Source organism: Watersipora subatra, chromosome 6 (assembly GCF_963576615.1).
Source record: "Watersipora subatra chromosome 6, tzWatSuba1.1, whole genome shotgun sequence".
Taxonomy (NCBI): Eukaryota; Metazoa; Bryozoa; class Gymnolaemata; order Cheilostomatida; family Watersiporidae; genus Watersipora; species Watersipora subatra.
Window position 1 is genome coordinate 2,130,439 of NC_088713.1, and position 14,920 is coordinate 2,145,358.

At 35.7% G+C, this 14,920-nt stretch overlaps 1 protein-coding gene across 2 annotated transcripts in view; it reads right to left on the bottom strand.

The window, feature by feature from the left end:
- Positions 1-1,327: 1,327 nt before the first annotated feature.
- LOC137398981 (serine/threonine-protein kinase Nek7-like) overlaps positions 1,328-14,920 on the bottom strand; it is a 38,479-nt gene continuing 24,886 nt past the window's right edge. For both annotated transcript variants that reach the window (XM_068085140.1, XM_068085139.1), the window contains exon 11: positions 1,328-1,936. In XM_068085140.1, coding sequence (XP_067941241.1) covers positions 1,847-1,936 — 90 coding nt within the window. In that variant the 3' untranslated portion in view covers positions 1,328-1,846. The remainder of the gene's footprint in view (positions 1,937-14,920) is intronic.

Sequence of the window (14,920 nt, forward strand, 5' to 3'; positions counted from 1 at the left end):
AAATTATTATTTCCAAGTGTTGCTTTTCCAAAACGGATTGCTCAATTTATCTCAAGACATCGAAATACAGTACACGCCAGTTATTAAGGTTGATACGCACCTCAGAAATCTACTTTAAACATATTTACACCATTCTGAATGTACTTGGTTAAATCAAAACAGTTATTTTTTCAGACCAGTTCATCTAAAATTTCAAAATGTAGTAAATTTCTTGAAACAACCAGAAAACTTAATGACAAAATTTTCAGAGAGTTTGAGTCATGTTTATTTTGTTTAATGTAAGATTCATAGACTAGATAATCCCTTCACCAACCTATATCGAAAATAAAATTGGATCCTTAATCCTATGTTTAGTTTTGGCTAAAATTATTCTCATCATGTCAAGCAACAGTTTGACGGTTTTGTCTATAAATGGAGTGAAACCCTTAAGACTTTTATTGAGTCAATCGTTACTATAAGAGCCATGTCCATTTAGTTGTTTGTCCGGAGCCACAGTTGGAGGTATGAAAAAAATGCATCATACAGAATTATAACTAGTGTCATTCAGATTAGTAGTCTGACATCTTACGCACAAACGAATCAACCGCCTTGGCACCCTTTGGAATAACTGTGCATACGCTTGTTACACCTGAGGATCTCTCCTATCACACTGGATTGCCAGGGTGCTAATCTCTTCACTTTTTTAAAACTGCTAATGTGATCATAAAAAGTATGTTTCTATCAAAGGGTTTTTAAATATTGTTATTCTTCCTATTGTAACTATTATTCATACTACTACCCTAGCAGTCAGGTGTGTTGAAAGAGACATTCAGGTGTTTCAATAAAGCACAGAGAATAAGGATCTACAGAATTATTCTGAAACATCAGAAGGCGTTTGCTTGGTACAGACGGTAGAGTGCTGTGGCCAATGTGGCAGGTTTGAATACCTAAGATAGTGCAGTCAGTCGTCGACTTACCCCCTATGCCCACCTGACTTTACGAAACTTGTCCGTGGGCAGATCAGGCAGCTCCTTATCTCCAAGTGTGGCTGTAGACAGTCGAACTAACTGAAATCTCAAAAATTGAAATCTTGGTGGCGGTGAAGAAGAGTCAGAAAAACTCTCTGTAAGCAAGAGTGTTGAACACTATCTGTTCGGACTCCAATTCCCAAGAGATGTTTCCAAACCAACTGAGTTCACAAAATACACTGGTTTGTTTGCACATACGATTTGTACGATACCGCTGACTCCGAAAACAAGTCTGTTCATAGTTGAATCTACCGATATCTCATGGCTATCTTGTAAAAACAAACCATAATGAAGACGTGGAAAAGATCTTATTGGGGTGATAGTATTTGTATATATTATATTTGGTGCCAAGGAAGAGCCAGAGCTCTGTGATCCTCAAAACAAACTAATACAAGATAATTTAAGATAAAGAATGAAGAGAAGGGACGGAACAGAAAATAAGCTGAATACATAACAGTACCAATACATAAATACAAGATGAACTCAGAAACTTCTTTTAGCTTGGGCTACTGTCACATATCCAATTTAGTGTCTGATATTTTCAAGCAGGTCAAAATAATAGAAATTGTAGAGAGAATACGAAAAACTAGACCACGGCTCGAATTTTTTCACTAAAATCTGTCAAGAATATTTTATGAAAAAATGTGGAATGTAAAGCTTAAATTTTTCAACTTTTGTACTAAAGGTAATGCGTCTTTTGTGAGCAAGAGGAAATAACTCCTTCTGAATGCCTCTAGACATCGTTGTGCACGCATACATAAATATATTGGTATTAGCCAAAGATCCTGAGTCAGCGTGTGATCCTATTGCGACAGCAAAAATGAGAAGCTGGTGTATGGTCACTGGGGGTCTTGCTGTTGAGCCGGCGTAGGAGTGGGGGGATTACTCTGACTTTGTTGAGCAAAGAACTCATTCATCTTCTTAGCAACCTAGAACAGACCGGAAGAACCTGGTAGAGTGGATAAAAAACCGCAAGGGTAGACGACAAATTAAAATTGAACAAGCAAAATTGAAGTTTTTTACTTTGAGAGCGAAAGTTGGGAGAAGCTGCCAAACTGCAACAGAACTAGTGTTCAATTTGATGTGGTCAGCACAGTTGACGGCCGTGCTTAATTGGTCAGCAAACTATTAGTGAATACGATAGTTTTCCCCCACAAACTACCGATTCAAAACAACGTTTGGAACCATATAACCACAACTCTTTCAATGGAATAAAAATTCCTAGAAAGGAATAAAAACTGCCACGGAATAACAAGTCCCACAAAGGAATAAGAACTCTCGCAAAAAATGTCTGGGATACTATCTTTAAAAAATTGAGCATATTTTTAAATCATAAATTAAAACTGCTGATTTTTAATTACTACCGCTGATACATATTTCACAATAACTGAATTAACTAATAATTGAGTAAAGGTCAAGGGCGACTTTTAAGCTACTTTTTATAATTTCACTATCTACTGTCGATCATTCTGCTAGCTACAATGTGCTAAATAATACGAAGTACATATAGAATCAGACAGCTGAATAATATTAAATAATACAACATACATATAGAATCAGACAGCAGAATAATAATATCGACGATAAATAATGATGATAATGGTGATAAATCTTGACTGCATTTCTCTGTTCTATTAACAACAATTTTGCTTTTCTACAACATTGCTATCCTGCCAACAACGATGGTTCCTGATAGGTACATGTAACTGGTAACATCAGCTGTATTGGGCATGTAAGTGTGTCATATGGAAATATGGAGCCATATGAAAAAAGCCATGTGCACACTAAATGATACATTATAGAACAGCTAAAGAACTAGCAATGCGCTCGATCTGTTTGACCAAAAAAGCAAAGTTGTGCTTCTTGTGTATTATTTTCTATTCTTATCACCAAAACATGGAACTGAAATAAAATCAATTTTGCCTGATTTGGAAGCATCCTTTGACGATTCTGGCAGCAGTAGAGTGATGACTCTCATTGGTAGTTACTGCCACGAGTTTTTCAAAGTCTTCAACCTTCCTATGAATAATTTTAATAAATTCGTTTACTTGAACTTTTCAATTTTTTATTGCGTTGATATTCTATGGTTCCATATGAAAGTTACGGAGGTAGCTAATTCTAGAAGAAGCCTTTTTCTACTTATAAAATTCCAAAAATATTCTAACACTAGCGAATGCCGAGCATTGCACTGGTATTAAAAACAGCTTATAAAACAGTGGCAGGTAATGCAGTTGCCATTAGCCTGGCACATTGCCAATGGCTAATTTGGGTAAGCTAGTATTGCTAAACTTACTAAAAAGAGCACTGAGAGCAAGCATAAAACGACGTTGCTCCATACCATAAAGCGGTATGCATATTTTTATCCACATAGAGACATATATCGCCCAATGAATCCATCAATCTCGCGTAGCTCAACAGTTTAGCATGTCGTCTGGGGAACGGGATTTTGATAGCTATAGCTAGACAAACTGAATCACACACACACAAACCTTGATATTTACATATAGGCCTATAGATGTAACAAAAATAATATTTTTTACATTGATGTTTATGTTAGTTGTGCTTTACACAAAGATTGATAGCAACTTGGTAAAGAAACCATGATAGTTACTTAAAATCAAACTAAACAGTATCCTGCAGTTTTTAGCCTATTAACAAAGTCTGGCCAGAATAGAATATTCCATGTTTAGGATTTCCATTAACTAAGATATTTGCTAGAGTTCTAAAGTTGAAAACAGTGGCAGTTACTAGAAATAACCAAACTTTGTGCAAAACTGGAATGATCAAAAATACTTTGTCTGAACAGGTTTCCAACTGCCATTGACTGGTAATAAAACGAAAAAAATCGGTAGCTGTCGGAGTCCTTTCTGATTGGTTGTTGTAATAGCAGAACTATCTATCAATTATTCTGTAAGCTTATCATCAGCTGATAATCAAAAACGGATTGAAATGATTGCCTGTTCCAGTTTATAGTGGAGGTGGCCTGATTCTAATGTACGCAAAGCTTGAGTACAGTTCAAAGAATTTCTTTTCAACAAACTTAGTCAAGTGGAAACCATTACATACTGATAAAATCCCACGCCACTAAAGCCGGGAGGGTAGAGGGTGGGTATGCTGTGGTCACCAAGGAGACAGCCATTGGCCAATAAACAAAGCCTTCTATAATTACTGCTAGCTATAAAGTTGGCATACTGCCAAAGTATTGCTATTTTTAATCTATTGTATTCCAATGAGGCGGTATATGGGAACTGATGTGGCCTAATCTGCCATTGCAATCGGTTGAGTCAACTGAAATCAATTCATCTGAATGAACAATGAGATGTAAACTTATCTCAGTGTAAATATTAGCCATGTAATCAGAGTATGTTTATAATGAATAGGCTTTAGCAACCTGCACTGACTACACCTACGCAACCTGCACTCATTAAAGCAAGCGTCACTCTCTGCAGCAGTAGATAGAAGTCAGGCTAAAGGGGTGGTCACACGAGAGCCGAAATTAACTAAACGACGCAAAACGACGACGGTGTCAGTTGTAAACTGTTCGGCCGAAGACATTTCTGGCCAAAACGAACTATGTCAGTCCTGCTCGAAAGTTCGCGGCCGAACCCCTGCTCTTATTGGCTGGTTGAAATTCTAGCGAGCACGCTTGACATTAATTCTTACGTGTGCGAGCAAAGTTAAAAAAGAAAAGGCCGATATTTTTATTTCGTTAATTAAACAACATGGAAGGAATTTACGACCAGGCTCACCCGGACAATATCAAAGATATGGCGTCATTTACATTATTTGGTCTTTCATTTCGAATGAAATGGGAGCACAAAACTATATGGAATTCGTTGATAAATAAGTAAAATAATTAAAAGACATAATCCATTGCCATATAATGATATATTGTAAAAGGATTTTGCCAGGCTTTAAGGTAAGGCCACACGAGACAAAATTCTCACGAAATCGGTGAAATTTGGACGAAACGATTCGTACGAATTGACATTTGGACGAATTCGTCCATCGTTGGTTGCGCACGATGAACGAATCCTGAATTGGACGAAACGTCAGAAATTCCTACGTAACGCTGTTTGATTGGTCGGTTGAAAAGGTTAGTTGAATGTTGAAGGTCGTTTTCTTTGGCGCATGTTTGGTCAGATCTAAAAAAGATAATGATTTGCGAGTTTCTAGCCCGCAGTTCCTAACTTGGTTTGAAAACTGTGTACTGTGTTGGCGATTATATGTAATCAGTAGTACCATGGACGTAATGGATTTATTTAATAGAAATATAACTGTTTTGTAGCTAGACTAATATTTGCTGAAAAGTCAGGTTCCCATATGTATTTAATAGAAATATAACTGTTTTGTAGCTAGGCTAATAATTGCTGAAAAGTCAGGTTCAAGTTTGTATTGTAAATAGAAGAAAAAGTAAAACGGTTTTGTGGGCAAGCCAAAACCTGCTGTAGTCATACAAAATAACCGTTTTGCAATGTAGTACATACGTAATAGTTCGTAATAATATTATCAATGTACAAGCTCTATTCAAAAGTATACTAAAAACCATTTACAACAACAGCCTACTACAACTACTCAGTGCAACTAGCATTAGCAGTTTTGTAGTTGCGTAGAAACGACCTTATTAACGCGCAGTTATATTGTAGGCGCCGGAATTAATTTACGTGTACATTCCGCAACCGATATTAGGAATTAGGATTTGCGACTAGAAACTCACAAAACGTTATCTTTTTAGATCTGACCCACATGTTTGTACTGAAGCAAATGATTGAAACGGAATCGGCTTCAATTTATCACCGCGTTATGATTGGCTAGTTGAAAGTTAGTTTCGCACGAATCCGTGGTGGAAAAACTCCGTGTGGCAGGTCAGAAATTCCGTACGAATGGAATTTCCCAGATTAGTTGAAATTACACGATACGTGTGGCCCGGCCTTTACTCAGGCACAATGTAGCTTGTGATTGTGTTGCATAAATGTAAGATGTTGCACTTAAGTTTTGCATAAATGTAAGAGAATGGTTGTGGTTTTCTTTCATGTAGAATATAAGTAATGTGTCATACTCATCCTGATGAAGAATCGTTGACTGATTTATTTATGTAAAACCACAGTACTATGATAAATACTGTTTTTGTTTGTTATGTACTCAGCATAGAAAAACATTCATATGTTAACAAAAAATATAATTTTGTTGATGGGAAGGGTTGGCAAAATCTTTGTATCGAGTAATTTGTTTTGAGCAGGTGATTGATCTTCTGATAAATCTGCTGCGTAATTGTAATTAATAATTGTTCCTCAAAGTTTTTTGTTTACAATAGAAGTATTTAGCTCAAATACATAAAAACTACCAATGAAACAATGTCCTGTATCCATGCATATGGCATCTAGGAAGTGAAGTGACTTCGGATGCCGTGTGACATGTGGCTTAGCCGAACCGAACCTAAGTCGGTTCGGTCATCGTGTGACCATGGCTTAAGCCTCACACTAGCTGTCATGACGAACCTCATGCCAGACAGCATACCAGACGTTATGTCAAACAACGTACCATGTGTTAAGCCAGGCGTTATGCTAGACATCGCTCTAGACGTTAAGTTAAACATTACGGGAGTTTCATGAAGTTGGAACCTTTCATATCGATTCCTGTCCTTTACAACAATGTTAACATACAACCAATACGATATAAACCAGGTAACTCTCAAGGAGGACAAATTGCGGGATGAATATTGCCATGAAACGCTTTGTTATCAAAGAGTCATGTCAAACTCGTTAACACATAGAATTAGTTGTGCTAATTTTAAAATAAATTTGACTGAGATAATCCAGAAGCAGTACAGACACAACGTATTGTTATTGGAAGTGTTTTGGTTCCAGATAAAATAATACTAGGATCTCTTACAATGAACAAATAAAATAACTGTCTTACCTCTGTAAGAAAAAGCATAATAACAAATTAATGACAACAAGTTCCAACTCTATAATCGCTTTTTAGTAAAAGTTATAAACTATTGTGGATAAAGACATTCACATTTCAAAATGGCTTGAAACAGAACAGGAATTATTTACAATCATATGGCGGTAACACAAGTGTAATTATTGTAAAACTCCCGGAATGTAATAGCCTAACCATAGTGGAATAGTACAACTCCTTGCATGTGCTGCAAAGTGGAGTTCATGTCAGTTTTACTACAACTAAAACAAGAGTTCATTTAACTTATGAAAGAACAGCGGGTTTCGATAAAGCCTTGGACAAGTTGATAAATTGATTTCTTCAAGGTTTTTCTACAGTGATAAGAAATCTAATTTCCACGCCATTTGTTAGATCAATACTGGGCATGATAAAGCGGTGTTTTGCATCAACAAGATTTTGTTACTGTAAGGTTGCTACGTGCTGCTAACGCTGCTGCAATGGATGCACGATGTCTGATAGTGCCTAATAAATATTTGGCTCAAAGGATGACGTACAGGGTATTATGTGACCGAACAGCTGCCCTGTATTATCTTAAACACTCCCATCTGTTACCCATTAACTGCTTATCTGTAGACTTAAACTTCTCCAGATGTTTATGATGAACCATTGCTACAAGAGGTTACAAAAGTTCAGTTAGCCTGTTTGATGAGCCTCTCGTCTTAGAACACTGCTAACTGACTTTCCCCTGTTCAACATAGATTTTTACAAGAATAGAGTTCTCTACTTGTGAATAATACAGTCACAATAATGATGTCAGTCATAATGAAAGTCATGTGATCGTTCCAATCTGAGCCCAACAATCAGGGCACAGAATTAAATCATTAATTCATGATTTATATATACTAGTACCATGGCAGTCTGATGTGCGGTGGGAGATTATCAGGTGTAATAACTATATGCACAGTTATTCTAGAATGTGTGAAGGCAGTCGATTGACTCAGGTGTTAGAGTGTCGTCTACCAAGCCGAAGGTTGCAAGTTGGAATTCAACTAATAATACAACCTTTTTAACATCCAGCCATGGCTTCGGACAAACAGACAGAAATGGAACTTGGCACAGTAAAGGTTCAGTTTCAAGAAAAGCGATTAGCTTTTTGCTTTCACAGAAACTCAACTTTCCAAAAAACATAATTATTTCCTCTTGAGTTGAACAACCATAAGTTATAGGCCTGATCAATCAAGGCTCTGTAATTTAAAAGCTGTTTTATTATTAATTTAAAAATACGGAATGAAGGATGTTGGCAGAGATTATCTGCATCAAAAATTCACAAAATTCCTCCATTGAAAAATTCCTCTTTTGACAGAGAGAGACGATATGAGAAGGCATTGATGTTTACTGAATGAATAATGGTACACGGAAGGGGACACAACTACATAGTTAACCTACCAGAATTACTCAAAGACATTTAAATATTTAACTTCCACAAATATTCAGTAAATTTTACTAGAGAGTATCAGTGATTTTTCTATCATTTTTGATGGTTGAGTTGATCTGACTGCCAGAATGTTTTAAGATTAAAATCGACAAAACATGATCGGAGTTCACTCGCTCAGATCAAGCGAAAGCGTGATTGTGATGTCTATAGTTGCAGAGAGACTAACAAATTAGGGACTGACGTGACACTATAGTTTAAAAGCAATAGCTGATCTCAACTATAGCAATGATAGCTACTATTGATGTCATTTCGGCACATAATTTCGGAAAAATATATTGGGATCGGATGAACGCATTTGTAGAAACTTAAGCTGAGGGCTGTTTGACCTTTGAATGAAACAGTCAGATTCAACAATGTACCCCCAGCTGCTCCGCTATCAGTAACCAAACACCGGACTTATCTAGGGTATGCATGACATTAATTATCTCCACTGAGTGAGGGCTTGTCATTGTTTAAACTGTCCTACTTATCAGTAGGCGTCTACCAACTGCTATCTGGTGACACTCTGGCTACATCCTGTTCTACTTTTAGTGCAATAACAATGTCAGCAGACGAGCTGAAGGTCAGCTGAGAAAACAAGATGATGTACAATAGATCTGAAAGAGTGTAGAGCATAAGGCCAACTCTAAATAGAGTCACTTGACAGGGAAATCACATGATCATATCATGCCACAGACTCAGGTATCAATAATATAGGTGGTTGGGATGTGAACAACATTTGGCTAGTCCGATAGCACTAGGTGTGTATGAGTAATCCCTTTAAGATCAAGAATGATGTCTTAGTTTACAACAAGCGAGGGGAGGCAGTGGTGTTTTTTAAGAGTATTGTTACACAAACAATGGCTCCGTGGTCGGGACCTCAACATGCCAAATTACAGTGTGCAATTTAGGGTTTGATGTCCTTCCTGACAACGCCGTTTTAGACCACCAGGCCACATCTCCTCTCAAAGATTCGCAGGTTTAACAAAATTTGAGAAAGGAACATCTCAGATCTCAAATTAATAAAACACGATTTTTCAAAAATGTTATGATTTCTTTCCCTTTGTTATAACCTTCAACCACTGCCATATATACCTTCTAGATTTGCTCAACTTGAATACATCGGCGGAAAAAACTTGCTCACAAACAAACGAGCGGCCAAATTTGAAATGATTACAAGTCATCTACACTTGTTCATTATAGTTAAAAGAGTGAGCAACTCCAAAATGCAACAAGTTGTGTTTAAACGATTTTTGTAATGTATCCGTAGTAGAGAATGCTATCATAGAAACTAGGCCTGTATAGCCCAGAGCTATCTAAGAGTTCTATAGATATACCAAAACCATAATCCTTCTTTCAAATATGCTTCACTGCCTCCATATCCAGGGTTGGCAGCATTTATGAAGAAAGCTTAACAAAGTGAGTCACATGAATACGGTTGTTTCAGATTCTCCACACACGGAGGTATGCACATGGGTCACACGGGGAGCATTCAAATTTTAGGCACACAGCTGACATAATTGAAGAATCATTACGGTAGTTGTTAAAATAATAGGGTGTATGAAAACTGAGCCATTGTTCTTATTGAAATCTTGTCCTGAGATCGTCATCACTGCTGACAACCATCTATTCTAACATGAACATACCAAAGTGGTGAGAGCTAGAGATTTCATACCTCAGAATAGAATCAACAATCGACAGTCTAGTCTTGTAAGCAAAATATCAAACTATCTTACATTAGATGTTGTATGAGCCTAAGAAATTGAAGATAACATAACAGGAGGAGGTAACGACAAATACAACATTAACCGGGGGGGGGGGGGGGGGCGCAGGGCAACAGAAGTGATGTGTTCACTTGGAAAGAGACATTTATGAACCTCTGCAGTCAGAACTAAGAAGTTTGATGAAGTATTAAATAAAGTAAGTCATGCCGAGACCGGTAATGTGGAGTCATGCGGAGACTAAAGACAGCAGGTCGAGTGCAACCAGTCTGTAGTTTTTAGCTTTACGCCTGCATCAGCAGTTCAAGCAGCTATTCTATTAACTGCAATCATTCAAAAACAACAAAAAAGAATATGGATAACGCTACTTTGTTGAGTTAAAGCTCATCTAGGAATTAATTTTATGATTTATTACTATTATAGATAAAATAAAATATTTATTACTATTATAGATAAAAATATAGCAAAACATTTATTACTATTTTAGATAAAAATATAACAAAATATTTATTACTATTTTAGATAAAAATATTTATTACTATTATACATTACAGTATAATAAAATATGTATTACTATTATCCATAACAATATAATGAAATATTATTACTATTTTAGATAAAAATAGAATGAAATATTTATTACTATTTTAGATGAAAATAGAATGAAATATTTATTACTATTATAGATAAAAATATAATTGCTATTATTAATATGAGTAATTTTAACTCTAATTTTTAACTTTTGTTGTTTATTGATTTACAGTGCACTGTCAGAACATGATTGCGACCCGTTCCTGTGTTGGCATCGTATGGTGAAAAAATCGTATGTAGGGGTATAGAAACCATAGTAATTATATAATGCAAACACCCCCTGGTGAAAATCGTAAAAATTTTATATAAGTGGTGGATATATTGAAAATTAGTAACAAAATAGTATGTTAACCTTGGTGACTATAATTACCTACAGTACATTAACTTTATTGTATTTAGTGTATTTATCGGTTAAGATCTGCATTAAAATGTAACGTCGCAATGTGCGGTGTAGTGTGTACTGTAGTGTGTACTGTAGTGTGTACTGTAGTGTGTACTGTAGTGTGTACTGTAGTGTGTACTGTAGTGTGTACTGTAGTGTGTACTGTAGTGTGTACTGTAGTGTGTACTGTAGTGTGTACTGTAGTGTGTACTGTAGTGTGTACTGTAGTGTGTACTGTAGTGTGTACTGTAGTGTGTACTGTAGTGTGTACTGTAGAGTGTACTTACCTTCAAGACAGAGGTATGTATAACAAACTTTGAATTCACTTCAAGTAAGTTTAGCTTACTAAACACAAACTGAGGCTAAACTTTGGTATGTATTTTATCCATTTTACTGAATGTCAACTTTTTACCACTAAAACTTTCTCTCCTATTAGTTTCCAGTTTTCCGGTGATATTGGCTATAATTTTAGCCAATATCATGAAAACCTTTTTTAACATAACTCGGCAAGAAAGCCCAAACGATGCGATTTTTGTGTTGAAACGGATTTTTGTTAGCAGGTTAAGAGAAGTTGTCTGACAACTGACTCCTTTATGAAAAGATCGCAACTCCAATTGTGCAACCGGTTTTAAAGTACAAACAAGAATTGCAGAACTGAGAAATCGGTCATCGTGTTTCTTTCAGGCTTTATAAAATATTTTCGGCAAACAGGATTTCGGTGTACTTTTTATTTCGACGCACGTAATAAGCCCACCGATTGTCAAATTTGAACTCTGGCGAAAATTTCTGCATTCATATGGTGAAATAATATTCATATGGTGAGGTGTAAAAATCATCGTGTTCCACATCATAAGGTGAAAAAATCGTATATCACGGCATCATATCCTGGGATGCACTATATTTGATATCTATGTTAATAGTGATCCTCAGGTTGGATGCATCTGACGATTAGTGTGACGATTAGTGCGACGATTAGTGTGACTATTAGCGTGACGACTAGCTGCAATAATCAAGGTGACGATTCATTTTACACTCGAGTAAAATGGAATGGAATAGAACTCGTTTTTTTTAAATAGAGATTTAGTTGTTGACTGGCAGGTCCTTGGCACTCAAAAGGTGAAACCACATAACAAAATTTACTAGTCTAGTTACATATGGAATACCAGTCAGTGTTAGCTAAGCAGCATATTCTGAAAGAGTTGTCTGGTTTTGGTAAGGTTTTTATAAGAGAAGGTTTTATCTTATCTTACAGCACTCTCATAGAGTGAACTCTCATAGAGTGAACTGTAGTATTTCAGGTCATCTCAATGGTTATAATATCTTTTATAAGGCTACATCACAGCTTCTCTTAACCTGAGCCCATCCTCGATACTCAGATGAATGTGATATGAGAGTTGTCTTCCCCAGTAAGTACAATCAATGAGGTCCCTTGCTAGAGTTCTCACAATATTTTTATAGCTAAACATCTTTTTTGATACCGTTGTGGACTTTTTAGAGCATTTCAGATAACAGTTCTGAACAATTTCACTGACATAAGGTGTATAACCTAAGGTATACTAACACAAGGTAATAACAACGAAAACATTTACTGTGATTGTTAAATGTGTAAAGTTCCTCGTTTATCATTTATGTAGGCTAACAAGGTTACGGACAATCCTCAATATGGGGGTCGCCTTTATATATACAAAGTAGTCTCTACATACAAAGTTGTCTCTACATACATAGTTGCATCTACGTACATACAAAGTTGTCTCTACATACAAAGTGGTATCTACGTACACACAAACTTGTCTCTACATACAAAGTTGTCTCTACATACAAAGTTGTTTCTTCATACAAAGTTGTATCTACGTACATATTAGTAAAATATTGGAAAAACTTGTTAATCAACAAATTGTTGATTATTTAGAAAATAAATCACTTTTATATAAAAACCAATTTGGATTCAGAAGAGCTAGAGGCACATCTGATGCCATCTCAACTTTTACTAACCAAATTCTAGAATCGTTTGACCGAAGTGAATGTGTTATAGGAATTTTTATAGATTTCAGGAAGGCCTTTGATACGATCGATCACGCAATATTATTTAAAAAACTAGAGCAATTTAATTTTAGTGAGTTAACCATCAGATGGATACAAAGCTATTTAACCCGCCGAACCCAAACAACAAAAATTAATGATACTTTTTCTAACGCTGACAATTTGACTTGTGGCGTACCTCAGGGCTCGGTGCTAGGCCCGACTTTATTCTTAATTTACATAAATGATCTTTGTGATTGTTTAACTCATCTAACTCCTATATTGTATGCTGATGATACCAATTTGTTTATGAGTTCAAAGAACCTAAACGACGATTTACCTAAAGTCCAATCTGATCTTGAAAAACTAGCTGATTGGTGTCAAACGAACAAATTAACCATTAACTTTGACAAAACCTGTTTTACTGTTTTTAAAAATTACCAGAGCAAAATTAGATTTGATCAGCCTATTCTTTTTAATAACACTTTTATTAAAGCAATTGATGAAGTCAAATTTCTTGGAGTGTCAATTGATAAAAATTTGAACTGGTCTTCCCACGCTCGTAAGCTTTTATTAGATTTACGGCCTATATCAGGCATCTTTTACCGCATAAGTGCTTTCATTCCAAAAAAATTGCTGATTATGCTTTATTACACACTTATTCACTCCAAATTATGCTATTCAATAGAAACTTATGGCAATGCATCCAAAATTCATCTTAGCAAAATAATACAGTTTCAAAAGAAAATTGTCAGAATCATTAACCGTAAGCCATTTGGATTTCCAACAAACGATTTATTTAAAACCTCTGATATTTTAACTATTGATAAATTGCATAAATATAAGTTGCTTATTCAAGCCCATAAATTATTTTACTCAAAATGTGATCCAGCACTACCATTTTATAATACTCGTCATCAATTACTTTCTCTTCCCGTACCTAATCATCTAACTTTAGCCGGTCAACGATCCTCAAACTTTGCAACACCTGCGCTGTGGAATCGACTACCTAATTCAATAAGATCAATAAAATGTCTCGGTAAATATAAGGTGGAACTGAGGCACCATCTCCAGTCTGGAGAGTGAGTGTTACGGTCTGGTTTTTGTGCTGCTGACTCGGGCTCGCGTACCACTGGCTTTGCCATTTCGCAATGGGCCCCATCATCATTTCTTACTTATTGTTATTTTTTCACGCATTGGTTAATTATATTTTGTCTCGAGTATTAATTCAATTGTGTAATCTTTAAAGGTGAAATAAAACACACACACACACACACACACACACATACAAAGTTGTCTTTTCATACAAAGTTGTAGATTCAAAATTTGGGAAAATGTTAGTTTTGGCATACAAATTTCCAACAAACAGCGGACCCCCGCCATATGATTTTAATTCCCGAGGGCGCCCACTCACTTTACCACCAAACCAACCATTTGTCAAACCTATTGTTTCATTCACAAATGTCTGAAGTGAACTAACAAAAATATTTCCTTTACTGATCAGGAATTTCTTAGTTTAGTTTTTACATGCAATTTACGCTCTTACATACTTGTTACAGTGTTCACAATAATGTATTAGTTTCAATGGTTTAATTAATTACTTTAAACATTCGCGTTTGTCGGACTAGAGAATGATTTTAACAAGATGCATCATCATATATAATAATATATACATATATATATATATTATTATATATGATGTATATATATTATAATATATATACATCATCATAAATAATACTTGTCCAAAATATGATGATAGACTGCCATCCATGTACAAATTTAGCTATCGGCCTACTGCTAGCCATATTACCGAAAATTG